This window comes from Mercenaria mercenaria, chromosome 13 (assembly GCF_021730395.1).
Source record: "Mercenaria mercenaria strain notata chromosome 13, MADL_Memer_1, whole genome shotgun sequence".
Classification (NCBI taxonomy): Eukaryota; Metazoa; Mollusca; class Bivalvia; order Venerida; family Veneridae; genus Mercenaria; species Mercenaria mercenaria.
This window is the reverse complement of record NC_069373.1, coordinates 73375310-73391344: the sequence shown is the minus strand read 5'-3', so window position 1 is coordinate 73391344 and position 16035 is coordinate 73375310. Positions and strand designations below refer to the sequence as shown.

The 16035-nt window shown below is 32.5% G+C and overlaps 1 protein-coding gene across 1 annotated transcript; it reads right to left on the bottom strand.

The window, feature by feature from the left end:
* Window positions 1-1686: 1686 nt before the first annotated feature.
* LOC128548006 (fibroblast growth factor receptor 3-like) lies at window positions 1687-14730 on the bottom strand. The gene is made up of 7 exons (XM_053522255.1): window positions 14580-14730; window positions 11895-12005; window positions 11523-11722; window positions 9024-9146; window positions 8305-8513; window positions 7567-7672; window positions 1687-7148 (listed from the first exon to the last, which is right to left on the bottom strand). The coding sequence occupies exons 1-7, from the start codon at window positions 14632-14634 to the stop codon at window positions 7077-7079; spliced, it is 876 nt and encodes a 291-aa protein (XP_053378230.1). The 5' UTR covers window positions 14635-14730; the 3' UTR covers window positions 1687-7076.
* Between the last annotated feature and the right edge of the window lie 1305 nt (window positions 14731-16035).

The following is a 16035-nucleotide window of genomic DNA, read 5'->3' as shown; positions in this document are numbered from 1 at the left end:
CCAGGTCCCTAGGTCTAAGGTCAAGGTCATATTTAGAGGTCAAAGGTCAAATTCAAGAATGACTTTGTACGGAACATTTCTTCTTCATGCATGGAGGGATTTTGATGTAACTTGGACCAAATGTTCACCACCATGAGGCACCCTTGTTTTTAGAATTACGTCCCTTTGTTTTTACTATAAATAGATTTTAGTTTAACTTTTTTATTACTGGCGGTAGAGAAAAATCAAGACCACTTTTCTGTGGTACAGCATGCATGTTACATCCAATTTTTAGGTGTATTTTGACCTATCTCTACCTGGTAAAGAGTTTCTTGTGGACTTATATTATATAGATTTTTTTTTTTTTTTTTTTTTTAAAGATTAATTTCCCTTTGTTGTTACTATAAATAACTTACATGATAACATTTTTATAATCAGCCAAAAAAATTCAATATGAAAACAACTATAGGTTTTTATATATATAAATTTTAATCCAAGTGTTTTGTTATAGCATATTGTATATATAGTACAATATTGTTTATACAACATTGACAGATATCAGTTCATTATGTTATACTGCAGTAGAGAAAATTAGGTGCCTTCCAGTAGGGGACTTTGTATTGCATGGCAATACTTCATTCACTTGTTACTCTGTATTATCTCTGTTAATGAAAGAGCAACTTTAAATTTGTACCATGGAACTCGTTCAAATGCCTTCTTTTATTAAAAAAATCTACTAAATCTGGTGATTTAGGAAGCAGTTGGTACGCAACTTTTTTATTTATTTTTACCAGACTCAATTTTTTAGTTGCATTCTATGCTTCCAAAGGATCGCCGTATAAATGTATATCGTAAATGATTAAAGCAGCAATCCTCCAGAACGTTCGACAATTTTTTAATTTTTTTTTAGATATCTTGAAATAAATGCTATATTTCTTAAGAAGGCTTTAAAACTTAATTACTGACAAACTTTATGTTACGGAAACCCATGAGAATTTGCTGTTTTAGTACTTTTTAAGATGAAAATCGAAAAGCGTTTGTCACGCTTTTACTCCATGTAAACTGTCTCGATTATAAATATCTATTATTTTGAAGTCATTATTCACTACTTCAGCTATAGCGCTATTGGTTATGACGACGGGAAAATGTCTTTATTGCCGCGGCGGTTCGGGGTTCGATTCCCGACGCGGTCATCTTTTTTTCTTGATTTGGAACTTTTAAAATATTTTAGAAACAAAAATTCATATTCTAATGTTCATAATAAGACCAAACTTCAATTTGAAAGAAAGATTATTTTTTAGCCAAATCTGGAGGCATGCTGCTTTAAGAGTCTTGCAGTACATTATCTTTATCACATTTTTACCATGAAATTTATTCAATGCTTTCTTTTATAAAAGAACACTGCCCAAGTCGATGATTTGGGTTGCAATTGGTATTCCACTTTTCATTATCGCAACCGTTTATAGTTACAGATTATGCATCCAAAGAATCATCGTATAGATTAATATTATTCATAACAAAGACATTTAATTATGTACATAAGTTAGTGTAAAACAAACTTTAAGAAATATACTTCAGAAGCATACAATAAAGATTGTTAGGTCATTTTGGCGCCATAACTTGTAAACCTTTGCTCGTGCATAAATATGTTCCAAGTCTTCTGCTGAACAATGACAACAAGAGATTTTGCAGCTTCAGTTTATTTAATTTATTCTTATGAAAGACAAATAGAAAACAATTGCTCAGTTTTCTCCAGTTTTTTCCACTACTTTTAGCATTAACACTGTTTTAAGCATATGACATACATTTAATGTCATAAAATAACAAGTTTTAAAAATGTACTATTTAATTGTAGATAATGTCCACTGTGAATCAACGGCCAAAGAAAACGTATGCGATTTGAATTCATTGCCGCTTAGTTTAATTTGATTTAATAAAATGTTTTCGCCTTTCATCAATATTTCCCCCCAAAAAAGAGTATTAATGTGAGTAATATAGGCCTACACCTATTAAACGGCCATGGTTGGCAGGAATTGGTTATACGCATAACTTAACCTATATTTGCAGTGTGTAAACCGAGTATTAATATAAATTAAGTAGTGCTAAAACCCTTGTAAGGGCCGTTGTTGCCGTTTAATAAATTGTTTATTATATACCCAAACTACCTAAACATAATCTTATAAAAAAGGGACGTTTACGAATTTTTCATCGTGACAACACAGGGTAAAATGACGTCAAAAATGACGTAACACATCCCTGGCTGGCAAATAACTGGCTTCTTCGTTCATTTGGCCTGGGTAACAAGATTTTGCCCTATACTGTTTTGTGACTATTTACATTAAAGTACATAATAACAAAATGTATATTATTTAAAAGTGTGCTAACAATAGTGTTAATACTATCAAAGTTCTGGACAAGTGTGTCAACAAATATATGTTCAATATAAAGGCATTTGCTTGTGTGTAACAGCACAAAAAAAAAAAACAACATACAAAATACACAGACAAGAAAAGATAATAAGCAATAAATCTGTCACGTACAGATGTTAAGTAATAATAATAATATGAAGTAATAGCCTACTCATGTCTCTTAAATTATTTGAGATAAAAAAAATATGTACAAATATTCAAATGAAAAATTGGAAGTATGCATAAACACTCGTACACATCGTTGAAAAACAAATACACTGTGTAGTATGGTGGCATATCTTGTCACCACTTAATTTGTATGGTGGCGTTCTGCACACTCTCCCTAGTCAATGGAGTGAAAAAGAGAAGTGTTCTGGAATGTTAAAGCTAGGTTGGACTGTCCAGTTTTAAAGATTTTTAAGATTTTATTATTTCACTCAATACATGATACATGACAAATGTAAATATAAGGTAACATAATACGAATTTTGCAGGTTTGATTCAGATATTTTTAAAACACCAATTCTTGGGGATGGTTCACTTTGGCATAAGTTTACATTTTCAGAGAAAGCATGAAAACCAGAGTGAACTATCCCACAAAATCGCTTTTTTTAAAAAAATCAACAAAGTTACCAGTGTCTAATGATGATCAAAGTCAGAGAAAAGCTTGATTTTATGTTTTAATTCAATTTTGTAACTACATAGACCTTATAATTATTACAAAAATAGAGAAAAACAAAAATTCTATCAATTTACCTTCCAAATGAAAGTCTCTGTGGAAAATATATTCAATCAAAAGTCAAAAGTTCTTTGTAACTGGGTTATGCAATTGAAAGCATATTTAAAGCAACATTAAAATCACTAAATATGTGCCCTTTTTGCTTTCTTTTTACTTAACAAATAATCAAGGCCTTCGAGTGGTTTATCGTCTAGTTTACCACGGTTCAGAGTTCAGATGCGTAGGAACTGAACCACGAGGGCGTTAGCCCGAGTGGTTAAATACTGCAGCATCTGAATGATCAACCGTGGTAAATTAGACGATAAATCACAAGAAGGCCTTGATTGTTTTAGTTCTGACATGCTCATTGGCATATTTTAATTAATATTATGCTGGACTTCATTTATCCGAGGAGTAATGTATCGGACGTCATGCGGCAATATGACGTCATAATATGCTCTCTTACCGGTCCGCGCGTCAACCGTTGTTTATCGCAGAATATACAGAGCTTGAATTCCTTCTTTGTTTAACTGGAAATCAAATCGAGTCATGTTAGAATAAATGATAATAATTGTATCAGTATTATCGTTCTTTGGAAATATATACACCAAGTACACCGGGCCAACATTGTTTACATGAAATGTCTTTTTTTTGTATCTTTTACAGTGAGAACATAGTTTTGATGGCCTGATGTTCTTATTTCTTATGGTACCAATCTTCTAGAAAATACCGATTTTTAGAATTGATAATGCTAAACATGATTATGTGCAACTGTATTCATTTTAAACAGGCAATATTAAACGTCAGAGTAGTTGTTCTTAGTATTTGTCAATCTATATTCAGTTTATATATATATAAACTGAATATAGATTGACAAATACTTATTGTTATATATACGTTTGGTAGCTGACTGGTGTTAATATTATTATTTCCCTTAATGCGCACTACCTGTAAAAAGTCATTAAGTCCGCGTGATCCAGTAAGCTTACACAGTTGGAAAATATTGCTCATTCAGTCACTATCAGTTGAAACGACTATTAATGATATTTATGCTGAATGGTGAGACATGATTACATAATATAGGCTGTATATGTAAATATTGAACTAGTATAGTACATGTTGTCAGCTAAAGTTATTATGGGGAACCTGAACAAACCATAAAATATAACAGTATAGATAGATGCCTGAAAATTCAAAACTTTTCATTTTATCGAGAAGGTGCTGTGCAAAAAAAAGGTGTGAGTGTGTAATTTTTTAAAAAGTGTTATTAACCTCATTCTATGCATACTAAAACTATTAAACATAAATTGTGAAACTTCTTTGCAGTGAACAAAAAATCAAATATTGAAAATATTCGGGACTAAGTCCCCAAAGAATTGACTATTATTTCAATTGTTACCCCCAACTCCTAATAACGTTTACTTGGCCATTTCCGGGATATTGCCTAAACTGGTATTTTAAAGTCCAAATGTTAAGATACTCATTCTGATTCGTTATCACTGAATGCAAGATATTTCCTGAAATATTAATATATTTTCGACATTTAACAAGCATATAACACCTATTGTAACCAAATGCCTTTGTGTTAATTTCATAAGTTTACAAATTTAATCAAATTCTCGAATTTACTGAATTTCAGATCAAAAATTATATATCGTCTTTTAAAACTTCTAGAAGGATGGAATTGCATTTTGCATATATAAACATTAGCATGGGTTACATAAATAGAGAATAATAGGTTAGTGCCGTAGATGAGAAAGTTTATCTGGCGAAGTGGAGGAGGTTATCGGGTGAGCCGAAGGCGAACCTGATAACGTCCGGAGCCGAGCCAGATAAACTTTCTCCATCTTAGGCACTAACCTATTATTCTATTTATCTTGTCATTACTTCATTTTCCGATATTTGGCAATTTATTTTACAAAAATAAGTGTGCGACAACCGCTTTAATGACGTCATATTCGTAATGACGTCACTTATATAATGACGTGATTACCGGCAAAATCGCAATAACTTCTTCGTTTTTGAATAAAAACTCATTATTTGACCACTCATTTTCTTAGTTCGGACATTTCCAACACAATGATGATGGTTTCGTTGCAAAATTTCTTATGACAACAATATCGATCATAAGGTCACATGATCAACTGACCGTATATCACTGGTCACATGATCAACTGACGGTATATCAAGAAAGATATACGGCACCCTGATATCGGGTCGAAAATACTGCAAGTGACAGGATAATAGAAGATAAAAGTATACATTATTGAATGGCTTGCTGGCCATAGTAAAACTATTGCCCGATGTAAATTTTTCTTCAATTTTTTACTTCATCAAAGCAAAATGTAGTATCGACGTATAGACCGATCAACAGCACTATGGACAGGCAATTTATATAAAGAGTCATGTATTAATATATTACATACACTCACTAAACACATTTAAGCAAAATAAAAGTGATAATACTGGTTGTGCTTTTCAAAGTGCATCTAGGTTGAAAAAAGAGATGTTTCAGTAAATTTAACCAAAAGTTCTTTAAAATATGTCCTAGCTCAACTAGAAACAATTTTACCATTGATCCAGTGAAATTCCAGTTACAAGTTACCAAGCTTATTTAAGTAACTCTTCAATAGTGAGGCAAAAAGCACCAGTCTGTTTGGTGACTGGAATATTTACATACATGTATTTCTTTTAATCATTTAAATGTTGATAAGTTTATCAACGCAGTACTCAACACTACGTTTTGACATCGTGTCATAAAATTTTGTATAAGTTAGATAATACAAACAAGTGTGTTACCAGCTGGTATCATCATGCGCTGGGGAATCTCAGGGAACGTAATTTGGGTAGCAAACGAGCCTCGGAGAGGCGAGTATGCTGCCAGATTACGTTCGCTGAGATTCTTCCAAGCATGATGATACTCGCCGGTAACACACGCGTGTGTATTGTCTAACTGATTTATCGCATGATAAAAAAAGTAAACTGAATACATTTTTGAATATCTTAAATCTAAAATATTTAAAAATATTTTCCCTCTATTGAGCCTCCCTTAGAAACATTTCATATTGATTTGCATAAGCGCGAGCTTGAGACGCGGAAAAGATTCTCCAATTAGATGTTATCGCATGACTGCGGCATTTTCCTTTGAAGTTTTGTGTTTACTAAATTCTGGTATCGCCACAGTTAGCCGTGCTCTAAATTCCGTTACACACAGGTATCGCTCACAGTTTTAAAGGCACAGATGTTTTTACTAAAACACATTATAGGATTTCCTTATATGTTTGTATACTCCAAAAGATCTATGTATGCATAATCCAAACAAATAAATACTATTTTAAGAACATTTATTTAGATCTACTCAAAACATTTCAAATTTCAAACACTTCAAAGGAAAATGCCACAGTCATGTGATAAGCGTAAATATTTCCACACGTAACTCACAATTATCCACCTGATATCTTTTCTTTTGTATTTGAAATATATTACAAATATAGAAACATTTTCACATCATTTAACGCCTGAAAGTTTAGTAAATACCCGGTATCACATACAACACACTTCATAGACGAGTTAATCATTTATAAAGTATTAATCACCATAATTGGTTAAGAATTTTAGTTCCACATACACACACCCCTGACAATCACTACGGAACTTTTATAAGTTTGTCAAATTTCTCTGACAACCACTGAGAAATTGGGGTTCAAACTTCTATCGTTACTTATGTTACGTTTTTTTCTCAGGTATCACTTATTGTACTAAAACTAATAATAGCTGTATATAAACTCATTTAATTTTCAACAGTTTCCGCATATTCGATGACAAGGAAAGCAAATAACAGCTATATATTTTTGGATCGTATTTTCCTTTTCTCTTTATGATTGTTATAAAGTTACTTGAAGTGTGTTCCACCTATTAACGATAATTCACATATAAGATTATCGGTGTACAATTGTTGTTCCCGTCCATTTTCAAGTAATGTTATCGTCCGCATTAGATACACAATCTTCTTTTCCATCCAATTTGAAAACATCCATGTATTCCTGAAATGAAATAAATTTAGGTCGAAAGGATGTTTGATTTAGGGACATGAGATATGTCGTGCCCGAGGCAGAACATTTTACGTTACTATAATACAATATCTACTACTTTATTTCTGGATTTCGGTTTTTATGATCCTAGTAACTTGCAAATACAAAACAGGAATGCTAAAAGTAAACATATTTGCGATTTCTGTGCCTATTAATTTGAACATACTTAATTAAACGGACTGTATATGATATTTCATGTGGAATATTGACCCCCGAGCGAGGCATATTGTTATACATTGTTGCACAAACCTGTTTTTAAACTTTTAGTGGACTCCAGTAAAAAGTAATATGATTCATCTGCCTTTTAGATGGATAGTAGATGTAATTTGAAAGCTTAAGTCGAAAGAAGAAGATTCACAATTGAACTTACCTTATTTACTACCGTTTGTAGCAATTTGTCAAATGTGTCCAACAAAGAATCGAATCCTGGTCTCTTTTCCGGTAGAAAGCTCCAGCATTCCTCCATAATACTGTATCTGAAATAAAACACATTATTTCAACTTCTTTTCTGACTACTGGTGTGGTCAAGAACTCATACACGCTTCATGACGTCAAAGAGAGTCAGTGTTGTTCCTTTATTTTATAGCAAAATATTCGTGAAGGATTTTACACACTTTTATAAAGTCACGAAATATTACTATCCTTCGTAAAAACGATGTTATTCCATCGCTCCAAATTAATTCCTGAATATGTAATGGTCAATTACATTCTCACTTCAGACTTTGTTCTAGTAATTTTTGTGCATAGTTCAACCAGACTCGCTGTTGCTAGGTTTATGGTAACATATATTCAACATAGTAAGACAATATCATGCAGTCTATCGATTATCAGCTACCAACTGGTTTTTCACAATTTGTAATATATAAATTTATTTGCTCCTTCCATTTTAATTGATTTTAGAATTTGACAACATTACACTTATTTATTTCAAAGTAGAAAAAGTGGAAACTCCTCAGGTCGCCCATATAAAGTCACATATATTTCCCAAACTTTAGTTAACCAGAAATATCTTAGGTTGAAAGCTTTGAATACAAATATTAGGGAAGGACTGAACCTGTAGAGAACTTTCAATTCTATTCATCAAGCAACATTGTTAGGATCTACTTACATATATTCAGGACATAAAGGCGGCGATGGCATGACGTAATTATGTTTGTACATGTTTTGGAGCATGTCTGGTGGTATCCCGGGGTAGGGGTTTGCACCCAGTGTAACGATTTCCCAGAGCAAAATACCAAATGACCAAACATCACTTTTTGTAGTATACTTTCCACTGAACAATGACTCAGGACTCATCCATTTATAAGGCATTCTACCCTACAAAATCAAAGGGAGGAATTTAGCAACACTTTTAAAGAAATTAAACTTTTGTTTTTAATCTTATCTTAAAAAAGAACGAATCAGTATATAAAATGATATATCGTTCTCATAAACAAGAAAATGTTTTATAAACAATCTTGTTACTCTTTGTAAGTTTTAATTAACATTTTTTGTCCTTTAAGTGGGAAATAATTGTTGCCTGAAATATATCAAAATGATATCAAAGCTTTAAAATATATTTCAAAAACCAGTTTAGTATCAATAAACAGTTTATACAGTATCCTTCGGTTATCGAGCAATAGTTTTGATTATCGACCGGCGAGCAATTTAATATATTTTTACATGACTTCAGATATTAATTTTCAGTTTTATTTTTAATTTTTTGACTTATTAGCCAGTATACATGTGTTGAATATAGACCGGTGGTCATATAGCACGAAATATATAAATATATATATAATATATAAATTATATGTAAATAATTAGCAATGCAAAAATATATATTACGTTAGAATTTTGATAATAGTAGCCATTTTCATATACGTCACGTGACAAGCCAAAGTCTGATATTTTTGCCACATGTTCAGAAGATAACAGAATATTTCTTCCTGCGAGGTCTCGATGAATAATCTGTAAAACAAGAAATAAAATCTGTAGAAAAAAAAATCCATTGGAAGCAGGAATAAAGAATAAAAACGAAGTTATTAAGTAAAATTAGCACACTAGCCTTTTCATAAGGCAAAAGAAACCCAAAGTTTTCGCAAATATCAGCTATTCAATTTCATTCAGAGCGCGTATAAACTTGAATTATTGCGATTTACACGATAGTAAATTAATATCTGAATGCGTCAAATACTTCTAATTTATGTGTAATATGACTGAAATTAATTGAGTAATGCATCATTAATTTCATTCAGAATCATCTAAATTCTAAAGGGACCTAAAATTACCTTTCTTTAAAATTGAATTTCTAAACTATCTTAAAACTATCTAAAAGTGCGAAATAAAAAAAAGGGCATGTCTATGCAATAAAAACTGTCCGACCTTCTTGACCAATACACCACGGAGGAATTCTGCTTGACCACCGATAAATATAAAAAGCTTTATGATTAAGGCAGTTTACCTACGGTACCCCGTTACAAACGCTTTTCAATTTTGAATGGAAAAACTAGTAAAAACAACTTATTCGTATGTGTTTCCATAACATTTAATTTGTCAGTAACTAAGTTTCAAAGCCTTCTCAGAAAATAGATTTATATATATGATTTCCCGATATCTATAAAAATATCTGTTGTCATACGCTCTTGAAGTCAGAGCCTTTAATAAGAACAAGCACAATAACCCAACAGAAATAGCCGTGGTCTAAAACAAAGAAAAAGAACAAGGAGGAAGAGTGTTTTGATTACTTTTAAATCTAATCACTAATTCCTATTTACGTTAATAAAATTTAGCAAACGATTTATCGAGTTTATGAAAAAGGTAGATCTAACTAGAGCTATCACTAAAGGTGATGAATGTACCCCCCGCATGCACTGACACAGTACATTGCAATTTGACGCACACAAGATTGCATAATTATGTGGACTGTATGTATATAGACTGTATGTATACAGTATAGTAACAAAAAACAAAGTCCCATAACTATGCAGAATATTTATCTAAAATTGTGTGTAAGGGTTTGGTAGATTAGGCATGCACAAGATTGCATATGCAGACTGCATGTACATAGTATGTTAACAAGAAACAAAGTCCCATAACTCTGCAATTTTTGTCGCTGAAAGAACCTAACATGCCCCATACACAACTACTGTTGTTACTGATCACTTGTGTGAAGTTTCATTAAATTGTGTCAAGGGGATGAGGAGAGATGGTGCGCACAAGATTGTGTCTATGTATATAGTATAGTAACAAAAAAAACAAAGTCCCATAACTCTGCAAATTTTTTTTCTGAAAGAACCTAACATGCCCCATGCACAACTACTGTTGTTACTGATCACTTGTGTGAAGTTTCATTAAATTGTGTCAAGGGGATGAGGAGAGATGGTGCGCACAAGATTGTGTCTATGTATATAGTATAGTAACAAAAAAACAAAGTCCCATAACTCTGCAAATTTTTTTTCTAAAAGAACCTAACATGCCCCATGCACAACTACTGTTGGTACTGATCACTTGTGTGATGTTTCATTAAATTGTGTCAAGCGGATGAGGAGAGATGGTGCGCACAAGATTGTGTCGTGTCTATGTATATAGTATAGTAACAAAAAAACGAAGTCCCATAACTCTGCAATTTTTTTTTCTAAAAGAACCTTACATGCCCTATGCACAACTACTGTTGGTACTGATCACTTGTGTGATGTTTCATTAAACTGTGTCAAGGGGATGAGGAGAGATGGTGCGCACAAGATTGTGTCTATGTATATAGTATAGCAACAAAAAAAACAAAGTCCCATAACTCTGCATTTTTTTTTCTAAAAGAACCTAACATGCCCCATGCACAACTACTGTTGGTACTGATCACTTGTGTGAAGTTTCATTAAATTCTGTCAAGGGGATAAGGAGAGATGGTGCGCACAAGATTGCGTCTACGGACAGACAGACAGACAGACAGACAGACGGACAGACAGACAGACAGACAGACAACCTGAAACCAGTATACCCCCCCCCCTTACAACTTTGTAGTCGGGGGGTACAAAAATCTAATAAAGAAAGAAAGAGTATCAGCATTGCAAGCGTAAATTAACTGAAGCTCTCCGGACACTACTTTTTTTATCAATATTTTGATATAATCCAAGGTGTACTTTTCAAAGACAATTATCAAAACACTGTCAAATGGTTTCAAAAATGTGTAGCCTACAATGGTTGAAATATAAAAAGTATTTTGCGATTGTAATTCAAAAGTAGTCAAATTTCTTAAAAATAGGTCAACTTACAACCTAATTAGGTCTGCAAAACTATCCTTAGATATTTAATTAGAATAAGTACAGACTGTTGTGTTTTTCTATTTACCTTCATTCTAGCCAGATACTCCATGCCCTTGGCAATATGCCACATATATAGAAATAAACGAGGATGTGTGTTCTGCAAATAAGCCTTCCATTCTGATGAGTCAAGGTTTTGTATAACTTTGTGATTGGTGCGTTCCAAGCTTTTCAGGTGAGCAAGTAAGTCTCCATTGTCTGCAAACTCCAGAACCATTATCAAGGACCCTAAGAAAACAATGACATTTACTAACAGTAAATATATTCTACTTAATCTGGAAATGTCCATATTGTGTTACCTAAAATTTACGTCTTACATAATACAAGAAATTATAGCATTTTATAATATTATTTTTATATAGTAACCCTTTCTCAAATCATATATAACATACTATCTTACCATTTATTTCTCCAGTTCCCAATACTTGTATAATATTTGGATGTTTCCCACTGTCAGTTAAATATTGACATTCCCTTATTAGCATGTCCGATTCCTCTGTTGTTGCGTTATCTAACATACAAAAAGTAACTTTATTACACTGTCTTAATTGTAGAAAACAAATAAAAACAACTTAAATCGCGCGTTTCAAGCATGGATACAATGTTCTCTACATTAGCTCTATTCTGACATGAAAAATATACATGAACTTGATAGGACATTTTGAAAACAAATCTATTGCACACATAGACACCGCCAAGGTAAAGGTAGTTGATTATTACACTAATATACGGAAAGCGGATGTTATGAAGATATATAAATTACGAACTTATGTAACCTTCAAAAATACTTTTAGAACAGAAAAATATGTTTATTTAAATCAGAGTAAACACGAGCGATCTTTGTTAGCCAAGTTCAGATGTGGTATTCTACCGTTAAGAATAGAAACAGGGCGATATATTGGCGAGCCACCAGAGCAAAGACTATTTTCATTTCGTAATAATCAGCAAATTGAAGATTACATGCACTTTCTAATCCAGTGTTCATTTTATAATGATATCAGAGTAGACACTTTCCATGTCCAATTGTCTGATACACAGTTTACAAACATGAACGATACTGATAAAATGAAATATATTGTAACTAACTTTCCAAGAAAAGTAGCTAAATATCTCGTGAATGCCCATTTATTAAGAAGAAATACACTGTATAATCATTGACTTAAAAACTAATTCATATTCAAACTTTATAGAATTCACCTGTTGACTTATATTTATAAATTGATGTATAAACTTGAGCAGATTTGAATTTGTATATATAATTTCATGTGATATAATATTGCTAATATTTGTATACTATGTAACTTATAGGTCCGTTGCACCGGGTGTTGTGTGAAATTGATTATTTCTAATATGATTTGTGAAACGTTTAACACATGTCACTATAATAAAATATTTACTTACTTACTTACTTATACATTTAGTATACATACAATATACGTATAAATTAATATTTATAGAATATAATCACATAAATGTATTGTGGTTTTGCTTAGTATGTCATGCGGTTGTAGTTTAGCAACATAACGTTCTTCCGTTGCTTTTCTTATATGTCAATAATTCTAACCTAATTTAAATAAAGCACTAGAAAGTCTAAAGGTTTATGGGTACTGAGGGTCAACGTGTGGAGTATTAAGGGTTTTTTTCTATTTGTACTAACATCAGCAGTCATAGCGGTCGCGAACAGTCGTCCATTCAATTTTGATCGTTGTTATTTTACTGATTCCTAGTTATCAATGAACAATCTTCTCTGTCTCAGGCGTTACTTAAACAATAATACTGCTAGGTATTATCCGACTAATTACTAAAATAGTATTTAAAGGTGGTTATCACAGTTAAGAAACGTTTGACATTTTTCACTTTTGGAATATATTTAGCGATTTATTTTTAATTAAAATAAGGAGTTAGATCTCTATCAAAATGTATGAATTGTTCTTTATGCAATTTTGTAATTATATCCCTTTATACAAAAAGTATTCGAAAGCGGGCGGTTTTTTTCTTGTTTTATATTTGTATTTGATAGATATTTTCCTATTTCAACCAAACCATAGAACCAAAAGTCTATTATTTAAACTGCGTTTAACTGTCGGTTCGGTTTATATCCAATCTATCTTTGTTGTGCAACCAAGATAGGCAAAGGAATGTAATTTTAATTTCACAGTGAATTTTTCTAATAAATGTAAGCAAACTATAGACTTAACAATGAAAATCCTTGACAAATATAATACAGTAGGTCTTGTATTCATAATTTTATATCATTCCTTAAATATAGTATGTTTTATTAAGATTATTGCTCGTGCTTACATAACGTAATATTGGTCTGGCAATTAGGATATCAAAATCAATTTTTTAGAAATGCTTGTCCTCCAGTGAAATTTTAACATGTATTATGAATTCAATGACCGTAAGTTAATGTAACTGAAAGTTTGTTAAAGTCTGAAACAAATTCATTTCCTGACCACTGAGAAACAATCTATATAATTAAAACTTTTGAGCACGAAATTCAGAATATCTAAGTAAGAAGCCTGTAAAAACTTTAAACAAAAGCACTAAGTAAGTTAAAAACTGTTATCTTTAACACTTCCCATATACGCTCGTACATTTCAGACTTGTGTTTATTCATTAAATTAAACCAGACTGAAATATGAAATTGCTGAAAGCATCAAAGTACCTAAAGCCACACAAAACGGCAGGATATCGGGCTTTAAATATTACTGTCTATTTGAATGCACTTTAAGAATTAGAAGTTACATTGTATAGAGATTTACTGAAATGGCGTGACTGTCTTCAGAAAACGTGACACGAATAAAGCATTTAATTATGTAATCTGAAAATGAAGTTTTTGTTGTCATTTACATTGAAACACTCTAAGTGGTCTTACAGAAGTGCATAAAATCTTTCGGTCTCGTATTGTTACAGAATGTGTAATTACAATGAGATGGAATTTTATAAGGAGGAAATTTCAGCGGAATGCAACTTATATATGGTTTCCTCATGGGCTTTTTGCAAGAAATACATCAGCAACAAGAGTCCACACAGTTTATCAAGCGATAGTTGTTGTGCATGAAAACAACAATACTTCTTTTACCTCGGATCTTCTTCACGGCTACTTTTCTCCACACACTGTTAGCATCGGAAGCCATACCTTCGAACACGTCACCGAATGCGCCTCTTCCGATAAGTTTGCCAAGACGCAATCTACCAAACAATTTCGTATCAGTAAGACCAACATCAGAGGTATTCTGAAGGAAGAAAAACTGTACTAAAACTGTAAATAAATAATAAAAACTGTACTGAGAAGATACAGCAAAGAACGTGATGCCTTGAAATGTTCTGTGCTAATTTATATATAACAGACATGTATGCATTTAAAGAACCATTTCAAATGTTTGTGCTAGGGAAGTTGATGAAGTTGATGGAGATGCGCTAGGGGGCCTCTGTGACCAAGTGGTTAAGGTCGTTGACTTCAAATCACTTGCCCCTCATCGATGTGGGTTCGAGCCTCACTCAAGGCGATGAATTCTTCATGTGAGGAAGCCATCCAGCTGGCTTACAGAAGTTCGGTTGTTCTACCCAGGTGCCTGCCCGTGACGAAATAATGCACGGAGGTGCACCTGGGGGTCTCCCTCCACCATTAAAGCTGTAAAGTCGCCATATGACATATAATTGAAGTCTCATCATCTATACTTTTTAACAAAATGACAAAACTACATTGTTTGTCAGCTGGTCTAAGACAAACGATGTCAGCTAGTCTATGGCATAATCACCTCAGCGATTGGACCCATTTCATTTTTCAAAATAAGAAAGGTGTAGGCACTTCCCTGGGTCATATAACCCGTATCCTGACACATGCACCATATAAGCAAAAATCGGACTATACATATTGAAAATGTCAACAAGATAGCATGATGTATTGTTTATACAGCAGTAATGCCTGTCTACATATCTGGGTGCAAGGGATGTCATCAAATCGCTTTCATAACAATGAAAAGTATAAGAAATAAGTGGCAAGGGGAGCGATATGTGTTGCGCGATATTTGTTGCCATGGTAATACAATACTCTGTTGGAAACCCGAATTCACACACCTGACGTAAATATTGTTAAACAAAAAGGAGTGGACTTAACAAATTTCATAATATGTTCAAATAGATAATTTCTGAGAGAAAAAAATTAATGTGAGCAATATAGTATTCTCCTTGGCAAAGCTTTCACGAATAAAGACAATTAGTGAGTCATTTATTGTGTTTTGTGGTAAAATTGTATACAAAGAATAAAAATGATTTACTTTATGAGAGAAGTAATCATGTAGATCTAGTTATTGATTTCAAACACAGCTATGAAAGCGCCAAAATGTTTTATAGACCAAAACATGTGTTTGCCAGAGTTTTCGTATTCTAAATCATCAGAAAAATCAATAGGAACAAGTATTTTGAAATATATAAGTTAAAACCATGTAACAAAATCTGACCTGTTTCTGTTCATCACTGACTTCAAATGTTGTGTATTCTAATGTGTTTGTAGATACGGTCATGTCAGCACTGTC